This window comes from Halichoerus grypus, chromosome 2, assembly GCF_964656455.1.
Source record: "Halichoerus grypus chromosome 2, mHalGry1.hap1.1, whole genome shotgun sequence".
In the NCBI taxonomy this organism is placed as follows: domain Eukaryota; kingdom Metazoa; phylum Chordata; class Mammalia; order Carnivora; family Phocidae; genus Halichoerus; species Halichoerus grypus.
In genome coordinates, this window is record NC_135713.1 from 186,819,339 (window position 1) to 186,829,864 (window position 10,526).

Consider the following 10,526-nt stretch of genomic DNA (forward strand, 5'->3'; position numbering starts at 1 on the left):
CGCACCTCCTAAATACCAGGCACCGTTCTAGGCCAGTGAATGTCCAGAGCCTAGTATAGTACCTGGCACATAAGACATGTAAGGATTTCTGGAGTGAATAAATGAAACAAGCTAGCATGAGTAATACGCCCGACGCACACGTTCATAAGCAACACCATGGCCCTTTAGCTGGGGACCGCGTCCCCTATTTCGGGCTTCACCAGCCCACGTGCACACAGGTCCCGGCCCCGGGATCTGGCGTCTGGAGTCCGGGTCCGCCGCGATCCCAGCTTGCACCGCGGCGCCAGGCCCTTCCGCACTCACGGTGACTTTTCACTTTCCGCCGTCCCATTCTCGGTTTTGGCTTCTCAACCAAACTCCCGTGCTGATGACTGACAGAGAGGTACAGCCAATAGGAAGTCAAAGTGTCCCGGAAGGGTCGGCCTTTCGGCGCGCACCGAGAAGGCAGCAAGAGTGGCTGCGCTGGAAGGGCTATAGCCGGTTGTCTGGAACTGTGGTGGTTGGAGGTCTCACAACACCGCCGTCATGGTGAGATGGGGGGCGAGGAGGAGGGACGCGGGGTAGGGACTGAGGAACGGGGAGGGCGGCATGGGAGGTTTGGGAAGCAGAGAGGGCCTGGTGGTCGTTTGAAGTTTGAAGGGAAGCTGACCACCGTGAGGACCAAGGGCTTGAAGGCGGCTTCCCGCAGCTGCACAGCGCTCATGTCAGAGCTGGAGCTCGCGGTGTGCAGCCGCCTCCACAGTGGAGGACGGTGCGTACAGGAGGCTCGGGATCAGGGGCCGCGCCGGGGGCTCTGGCCGCGTTTGGCCCCTGGCGCTGAGCCCCTCCGCTCTGTCTGCCGCAGTCTATAATGTCCTATAACGGAGGGGCCGTCATGGCCATGAAGGGGAAGAACTGTGTGGCCATCGCTGCCGACAGGCGCTTCGGGATCCAGGCCCAGATGGTGACCACGGACTTCCAGAAGATCTTTCCCATGGGCGATCGGCTGTACATAGGCCTGGCCGGGCTCGCCACCGATGTCCAGACTGTGTAAGTGTCCGGGGTCCCCGCCCACACGCAGGGCTCTTCTTGGGCTAGCCTGGCCTGGCGTCTCGAGTGGCCCACGTATCAGTCATCTACCAAACAGCACCAGTGAGTCAGAGACTTTGCCGGACGCAGTAAGCCTTACAGAATTGTGTCCTAACCAACTGACACCGGCATTTACTCAGTGCTAGACTCTGCGCAGAGCACCTTACATGCATGGACTTACTTAATCCTCTTAACTACATTACCAAGTTGCTGTCCCATTATGCAGATGAGGAAACTGAGAGTCTTAGAGTTTCTTGCCCAATGTGCAAGCTTACGAATGCCATCCAGGATCCCAGTGCAGGTCTCTCAGGCCTGTGCTCAGTCCCTAAATAAATCCAGTTTTAGTTGGGAAACGCTATACAGAAAGATAACTAACCCATGATGAGCTGGTGCATATTAGCTGCTAGATTTGTCATCTAGTGGACAGAGGCTCTGTGATTTGAGAGGAGGGGGGAATCTGGGAGATGACATAGGTAGCTGTTGCGTTGGTCCAGGTATGAGGGTTATTGTCCGGATGGGTGGTAGCGGTGGGAAAGGGAAGGAAGGCACTTCTAAGAGTTGTTGCTGACCAGCCTTAGTGGCCACTTGGATATCGTGAGACTACATTTAGAGTCATTCATTGAGGGTGAGTCTGTGTCTTTTTTATCTGTTACTAGTATCTAGATCCATAGGTGGCATGTAGGTAATCCAGAAATGTTTTAAAGATGATTTCTGTTTTGAGCATGTCGCCTGAAATACAGAAACTGGGAGGGCTAGTTTTAGGGGAAAGGTGATGGCTGATTTTGACACTACTTTTGAAGGGACAAGGCAAGCCAAGGAGAAACATCTTTCAAGCAGTCGGGATCTTGAAATTATCTATCTCAGGGCTGGCGAGGCACTGGTGATCTTTTAAACCTATGGGAGAGACAAACTATGGAGAGGAGAAAAATGAGCTGCTGTTCGAGAGCTGAACTGAATATTAGCAGTGCGGGGAAGTAGAGAGGCCAGAGGGAAAGAATCAGGATAGGGTTTTAAGAGGGAAGATGTCACAGGTGGTAGGTCCTGCAGGAAGCTGGTGGCCCAACAAACAGCAGTTCCTGGACTTAGTTCTTAGAAGACCAAGAGAATAGTTCACTAAGGTGAGTGAAAGCTTGTCAGAGAATTTTTTCTCTCATTTCCCTCGAAGCTCCCTCAGTCTCAAGAACACACGACTTGGAAATTCTTCCTAGATCTAAGCCAGCCACATCCTGGTGGAATCAAGGTGACAGCTTTGATTTCCCATCCCTGTAAAGGCCCCCATCAGCCTTCCTCTCCCCAGTCGTGGCCGGTCTCCTCACACCATTTCCTTTTCTTCAGGAGGCTTTCTCACCAAGTTTGTGTGTTTGGGGGCAGTAATAGCTAATTTTGCTAGGCCTCAGTTTCCTCCCCTGTCAGAGGAAACTCAGGTTGTATCTGAGGCTTTGTTCTGTGTCCTTTGATCACTGCTTTGCCTCTGGCAGCTCTGGCATTGGTCTGCCCCCTGCAGGGGCCTGTTCTGGGCTCTGAGCTGTGGCACTGGAGGAGGTGTGTGGCCTTTTTGCTTCGGCACCTTCCAGATCGTTAGTACAGCAGCTGCTGCTTTTTTTTTTTTTTTTTTTTTAAGATTTTATTTATTTAACAGAGAGGGAACACAAGCAGGGGGAGTGGAAGAGGGAGAAGCAGGCTTCCCGCCGAGCAGGGAGCGCGATGTGGGGCTCGATCCCATGACCCTGGGATCATGACTGGAGCCGAAGGCAGACGCCCAACGACTGAGCCACCCAGGCGCCCCCAGCTGCTGCTGCTGCTTCTTAACACACAGAAGACTTTGTAGTTTTCCAAGCACCTGGTCGTCCCCCCATACATTGTCTCACCACTCTGTGATTTGTTGTGTCCTCATCGTACGGATGGAAAAATTAAGTGGGAGGATGAAGGCTTAGGTCAGCTCTTGCAGTCCATTGCTCTTTCTTTTCTTTCCTTCTTTTCCTTTTTTTTTTTTCCACTGCTCTTTCTGCTGTCCGCTCCTGTCAGCGTGTGTGCAGGTGGACTCCTGTGAGGAGTGTAGAGGAGCTGTGCGTTTTATATAAATTGTTCCTCAAGAAAGAGAGGCAAAATCCACTTCTTTTTTTTTTTTTAAGATTTTATTTATTTATTTGACAGAGAGAGAGATAGCGAGAGCAGGAACACAAGCAGGGGGAGTGGGGGAGAGAGAAGCAGGCTTCCCGCTGAGCAGGGAGCCCGATGCGCGGCTCAATCCCAGGACCCTGGGATCATGACCTGAGCCGAAAGCAGATGCTTAACGACTGAGCCACCCAGGTGCCCCGCAGAATCCACTTCTTAGTTCTCCTTTCCTCACCTCAAAAAAAAAAACTGTGGGAAAAGCAGTGTTAGCAGAGTGGCATGTTTACAGGTGGTAAGTGTCGGACAGTCTGAAACATGGACATGAGGCTGGACTTCCAGTGAGAAAATCACTGGGAAGGGAAGAGAGGGGCCTTGTCAGGGGTGGGGATTGTGTGTCTCCCTCCGTACCTCCTGACCTCTGCAGGGTGGACACCAGGGGACATTCAGTAGTGACTTACTACCTCACTTTTCCTATCACAGTGCCCAGCGCCTCAAGTTCCGGCTGAACCTGTATGAGCTGAAGGAAGGTCGGCAGATCAAGCCCTACACCCTCATGAGCATGGTGGCCAACCTCCTGTATGAGAAACGGTGAGTGGAAGTGTAGCCTGGGACTTGGGGCATGCAGGGACCTTTGGCCAAGTAGGTACGTAGTATGGAGGGATGCCCAGGAAGATTCCTCCTCCTCCTCCCATTGCTTATTTGCAGGGTGATAGTCTTACTTTTTGGGTCTGTTTTCTGTGGGTCTGACAACCAAATAGGAAAGAAAAGGGTTACTTGAGAAGAAGGCAGGGAATGCAAATAGCAGACAAATGTGCTTCCAGGCAACAGAATTAACCCCTCCAAAGAGTGCCTGGTTAGGCTCCCAGCCAGGAGCCACCTGTGCTCCAGAGCTACTTCTTAGGCACTAGATTCTCAGGACCTAGGAATTGGGTATCTGAATTTTTGTCCGTTTTCTTTGAAGACTTCATGACGAGGAAAGCAGAGGCCTAGCTGCAGAATCCAGTGCAGAAGCTGGGATCGAAGGAGAGCCCCACAGGGACTTTTCCACTCAGCTCTGGGCTAAACTGGGTGGCAGACAAGTGGAGTTCTTTTTTTCCTTTTTTTCTTTTTAAACTTTTTATTTTGAAATAATTTCAAACTTTGTGGAAAAGTTACAGACGTACTCTTTAGCTTTCAAAACTAAGTCTTTGCCATTTCCATACCTGGAGCAATACTGTTGCCTTTTTAGTCTCACAATCTAAAAACCATAAAAGGGTTGCCTTTTTCTAGGTGTATGTTAATATCCTCAGATACAAACTGTCTGCATGTGTGGTAACCATGTTTATCAAAATCCCGAATTGAGAAAGGCTTAAATGATTTTTTAAACTGATTTATAGAGGGGGGAAAATGTTTTATTTTTTTTATTTTTTTTTTTATTGTTATGTTAATCCCCATACATTACATCATTAGTTTTAGATTTAGTGTTCCATGATTCATTGTTTGTGCATAACACCCAGTGCTCCATGCAGAACGTGCCCTCCTCAATACCCATCACCAGGCTAACCCATCCTCCCAACCCCTTCCCCTCTAGAACCCTCAGTTTGTTTTTCAGAGTCCATCGTCTCTCATGGTTCTTCTCCCCCTCCGATTTGAGGGGGGAAAATGTTTTATACCTTTGTGAAAATTAACTCACATTACACATTTATTTGTGTAATGGCTCATGTTTTTGTTTTAAGTAAACTCTACACCCAGCGTGGGGCGTGAGCTCACAAGTTGGGTGCAGAGATTACTTTAAATAAATAAATAAACTTAAAAAAAAAAAAAAAAAGTCACATGCTCTACTGACTGAGCCAGCACCCCACCGTGTTTATAGAAAATAAGAAAAATACAGAACGGGGCGCCTCGGTGGCTCAGTCAGTTAAACGTCTGCCTTCAGTTCAGGTCATGATCCCAGGGTCCTGGGATCAATCCCCGCGTCGGGCTCCCTGCTCAGCTGGGAGTCTGCTTCTCCCCCTCCTTCCCATTCGTGCTCTATCTCTGTCTCTCTCAAATAAACAAATAAAATATTTTAAGAAAAGAAAAGAAAAATATAGAACATTGAGGCTGACCTGGAAAATTCTAGGTTCTTAGTTAGTCAGCACCTTTCTCTACAAGCCCAATTGAAGTCAGTGATTTTCCAGCAGAATAGGCTAATGCTGTGATTTGCAAACTTGAGCAATGTACAGAGACTTTTTTTTTTAAAGATTTTATTTATTTATTATTTGAGAGAGAGAGAACGAGCAGGGAGAGGGACAGAGGAAGAGGCAGAAGCAGGTTCCCCCTGAGCAGGGAGTCCGACATGGGGCTCAATCCCAGGACCCTGGGATCATGACCTGAGCCGAAGGCAGACGCTTAACCAACTGAGCCACTCAGGCGCCCTTGTACAGAGCCTTTTTAAAAGAAAAAACTTCTCATGAATCCCGGAGAATCCATCCAGGTACCTCTCTTTGTGAAACACTGCCGGTAAAAGTTTAACAACCTTCAGTGGGACCTTGGCATCAGTGTGACTGGAAATACAAATGCAGACCCCGAACTGTGTTGTTGTATTTAGTTTTAAGGTTGTTACCCAGATAATCTAGAATATTCTTGTATTTATTCCCGGTTATTGAGAAGAAAATACAAGATTTAAAAAAAAATTTTTTTAAGATTTTATTTATTTACTTGACAGAGACACAGCGAGAGAGGGAACACAAGCAGGGGGAGTGGGAGAGGGAGAAGCAGGCTTCCCGCTGAGCAGGGATCCCAATGTGGGGCTCGATCCCAGGACCCTGGGATCATGACCTGAGCTGAAGGCAGATGCTTAACGACTGAGCCACCCAGGTGCCCCAAATTTTAAATTTTTTTATAAAAGTTGATACAGGGATCTGTTCAAGAAACACGGGATCAAAGCACACTATCTCAACCCCTTCCTTTACTTTAGAATTAACTAGTTTTTTTTTTTTTAAGAATTATTTTTTACAGAGCTATAATTTAAGGTCATACTCTTAGATATTACTGAGAGCTGATATAAAACATGGGTAAGTAAAGACAAGACATCTTACATTCTTTTTTTTTTTAAAGATTTTATTTTTTTATTTGTTTGAGAGAGAGCGAGCGAGCATAAGGTGGGGGGGTGACAAAGGGAGAGGGAGAAGCAGACTCCCCACTGAGCAGGGAGCCTGATATAGGGCTCGTTCCCAGGACCCCGGGATCATGACCTGAGGCGAAGGCAGGTGCTTAACCAACTGAGCCACCCAGGCGCCCCACATCTTAACTTACTGTTTCTATTGAGAATAGTGGTCATTAGTTTTTATATAGAGTGTTTTATGTAGAGAGATTCCTGAGATTAATTCTTCTCAGAGCTCAGGGTCTAGAACAGGTTGGAAAGTCTCCCATTTTCTGTAGGCAGGCAATGAAAATAACCCGGCTCACTGAATATCCTTTGCCTTGCCTGCCAGGAGACTCACAACAAAACTTTGTGTTCGGTCTGAGTGTCTTGTATTGTTTTAATGGTTTTGTTTTATTTTTCAGTATTTTTCTTTTTTTCTTTTTTTTTTTAAGATTTTATTTTTATTTATTTGACAGAGAGAGACACAGCGAGAGAGGGAACACAAGCAGGGGTAGTGTGAGAGCAAGAAGCAGGCTTCCCGCTGAACAGGGAGCCCGATGTAGGGCTCGATCTCAGGACCCTGGGATCATGACCTGAGCCGAAGGCAGACGCTTAACGACTGAGCCACCCAGGTGCCCCTTTTCAGTATTTTTCTTATAAACTGCTTCAAAGCTGTTTTCAAAAGGAGTGGAGGTATAGATAGATGTATGAATAGAGAATTGAATGGTGGTAGGACTTTGGTTAGGATAGGGAAGAAATCAGAATTTCCAAAAAAAGGAAGTGGAAGAGAAGGTCAGGGTGAGGAGGATAAGAAGGCAAGTGTCAGGGAAAAGAAGTCTTTGAGCATTGTCAGATGCCAGGAGGTGGGGAAGGGTGAACCAAAGCTGGCTCATTTGTAGAGCATGTGACTCTTAATCCTGGGGTCGTTGAGGTTGAGCCCTCTGTTGGGCGTAGGGTTTAAAGAAAAGCTGGCCTTGGGGAAGTGGGTCTTCCCAAATAGGCCCTCTGTGCTCCTCCCCAGTCTGAGCCAGGGCCTCGTCTGAGTAGGCCTGAGCAGGAAAGTGGATGCGCTTGAGCTGTGGTTTCTTTCTGCTCCTGGCCTGCACAGGTTTGGCCCCTACTACACAGAGCCCGTCATCGCTGGGTTGGACCCGAAGACCTTTAAGCCCTTCATTTGCTCTCTAGACCTCATCGGCTGCCCCATGGTGACTGACGACTTTGTGGTCAGTGGCACCTGCTCAGAACAGATGTACGGGATGTGCGAGTCCCTCTGGGAGCCCAACATGGTGAGTCGGCGGCACGGAGTGGGACTGGGCTCTGAGGTGTCCACCCCTTGGCCATCATGTGTTTACGTGGTGTGTGATGTCCTCACATCAGGAGGAGATGCAGGTAGGAGAGAAAGCCCAGCTGCTGGGCCTTGGGAAGGTGTCCAGAAACTCCATCTGCCAGGCCTTGGTGTCGCTGCTGGTTAGTGGAGGAAGTTCAGAGCTTGAATTCTCCTTCACTTGCCCTTCCATACCCTGCTTCCTTTTGAGGAGCTCAGGGGGCTTCCCACATCCAGGGAACCATCCCTCACGTCACCTTCTGTTAGGAGACCCCAGTCAGATATTTGCTGCAGCAACATCGTTCTCACCTTGGCTTTAAGGGGTTCTCGCATCCATTCACTGAACAAACAGTGAACAAGGGGTAGAGTTAGAAGCGGCTCCACAGGATGGGCTCTGAGGCCGGGGTGTCTGGGTTGGAAACCTGGATCCACCTGTCACCTAGTTCTGTTCTTAGGTCAGTCATTTTACCTTTTGGTGCCTCCACTGGCCCAGCTGGAAGATGAGGATAATGACGTGGCCCACCTTAGGAGGGGCAGCGTGAGGAAGACACGAAGACTGGAACGGTGCCTGGCAGCGGGGGCTGGCCGTTCTGTCAGCTCTGCCGGGCCCTGGGAAACCAGGCAGGCTGTCTTCACGGGCTTACTGCAGTCTGATGAAGCAAGACAGACACCCGAATGCACGCTAAAATGCGTTTGTCAGGAAGCGGGGAAACGAAAGGGCCTGGCTGGCAGAAAAACAGCCTGTGGGAAGGTCCCAGAGGGGCCAGGTGTGTTCAGTGATGAGAGAGCTTGCCGTGGCTGCTGGAGCGTGGGCCGAGCGTGGGGCGAGATGATGGTGGAGGGCAAGAGTGGGCCGAGACGTCAAAGGCCTCGAATGCCGTGCCAGGGAGCTTGAACTTTTCCCTAGTACCTTGTGTGAAAGGCAGTCAGGGTCCAGAGCCCGCAGGTAGATGCCATAGGCTTATTGTGGTCACCTGTAGGAGGAGCAAAGATAGTTGCGGGGGGCGGGGGGGGCTGTGCAGCAGCTAGATTGTAGAGGATTTGGTCGCTTCAAACAGAAGTGAGGGAGGTGGAGATAATGTGGATGTCTGAGTTTTCTAGCTAAGCCAACTAAGATGGAGGATGTAGGAGGAACAGGTCTGGGGGGAGGGAGTGGGTTCATGGTTGGACAGGTAAGTTTTGATGCACCTGTGTGACACCCAGGAGGAGAGCCCATAGACAACTCAGAAAGCACCTGGAAGTCAAATGGATTCACCTCATTTTACAGAAGAGGGATTGAGCTTAATAAAGGGATATGTAACTTGCCCAAGGTCACTGCTGGTTAGCGGAGGAAGTTTAGGCTTAAATTCTCCTTCACTTTCCCTTCCATACCCTGCTTCCTTTTGAGGAGCTGAGGGGGCTTCCCACATCCAGGGAACCATCCCTCACTTCAGGCACGGGCATAGCCAGAGTTGGGGACCTTGAGCCTAGGAAAAAGAGAGCTAAGGGGTCAAACCAAGTTAGGGTCCAAGGCTCTGGGTCTGAGGCTTCTGCTCTGTTGGCAGGATCCAGAACACCTATTTGAAACCATCTCGCAAGCCATGCTGAATGCTGTGGATCGGGATGCAGTGTCAGGCATGGGAGTCATTGTCCATATCATGTGAGTATGAGTTGGGGAAAGCCAAGAAGCTTTGCAGACACCTGCCTTTCCCCTCCCGGACAAACACCTCCTTTTCCCATCCCCCTGAGCAGGTGTGAGGGAGGAAAGGCACTTGTGGCAGGCTTGGGATAGCAGAAACCCAACCTGGTTCCCCTGGCCTCGGTCAGGTGAGGCTCCGTGACCCTGAGTCCGCCCCCGCCCCCCGCTTGCTCACAGCGGACGTTGCTTTCTTAAGTATCCCCAAATCTCAGGGGTCTGTGTGGGGATGCGCCACAGCAGAGCTACTGCAGATTGATCAGAACTCCAGGCGACTCCCTCCTCTCCCAGCTCCTGCTTCTGGATGACGTTCTGAGCCCCAACAGGGTGATACTCTGAGCTCTGGGAACAGATTTTCCAACCCCAGCCAGTTCCCTACCTGCCACCCCCTATTTCCCCTTACGTGTCTGGAGCTGTCACCAGGAACCTGATTGGATGAAGTAGATGTCCTCCCAACAGCTTTCCTTGGGTACATCCCAAAATAAGCATTTGGACCCTTTTTTTAATGGGAGAGCTTGCTTAATTATGAAAAACAGACTGGGGCTGATACAGAGAATTGACCATTCGGGCCTTTTATGTTCCTTGGGATGAAACACAATACTCCTCCTTCCTGACTTGGTTCTCTGGGCCGGGGGGGTGGGGGGAGGCGCTCTGCCCTTCTCTGGAGGGCTGCCCAGTCAAGCCCTGAATCACCTGGACTCTTGGTGGGTCCAGCTTTGGAGATTCTTCACTAGTCTCCCTGTTCCGCCTTTCTCCCCTTCCTCATCCCAGGCTGAGCAAACTGTTAATATAAAACAAGCAAAAAGGGGCGCCGGGGTGGCTCAGTTGGTTAAGCGACTGCCTTCGGCTCAGGTCATGATCCTGGAGTCCCGGGATCGAGTCCCACATCGGGCTCCCTGCTCAGCAGGGGGTCTGCTTCTCCCTCTGACCCTCTTCCCTCTCATGCTGTCTCTCATTCTCTCTCAAATAAATAAATAAAATCTTTAAAAAAAAATAAAAATAAAAATAAAACAAGCAAAACAGTTAAACCCCAGAGCTGGCAGCGTAGCTGTTCTGCATTCTAGAATGGTGTAGATGTTTTGTGACTTTCTCCCCCTGCAGCGAGAAGGACAAAATCACCACCAGGACACTGAAGGCCCGCATGGACTAACCCTCTCTTCCCAGAGCCTACCTTTTTTTTTTTTTTTTTTTTTTAAATAAATAGTTTTTCTTTCACTTCTGCTTCTTTGTCTTTGGGT

General features: G+C 49.5%; 1 protein-coding gene across 1 annotated transcript; it reads left to right on the forward strand.

Annotated features, from left to right (window-relative positions):
• The first annotated feature begins 371 nt into the window (after window positions 1-371).
• Window positions 372-10,503, forward strand: PSMB3 (proteasome 20S subunit beta 3). The gene is made up of 6 exons (XM_036091644.2): window positions 372-528; window positions 845-1,029; window positions 3,664-3,771; window positions 7,398-7,575; window positions 9,158-9,252; window positions 10,390-10,503. Exons 1-6 carry the CDS (start codon window positions 526-528, stop codon window positions 10,436-10,438), a joined length of 618 nt encoding a protein of 205 aa, XP_035947537.1. The 5' UTR covers window positions 372-525; the 3' UTR covers window positions 10,439-10,503.
• The last annotated feature ends 23 nt before the right edge of the window (window positions 10,504-10,526 follow it).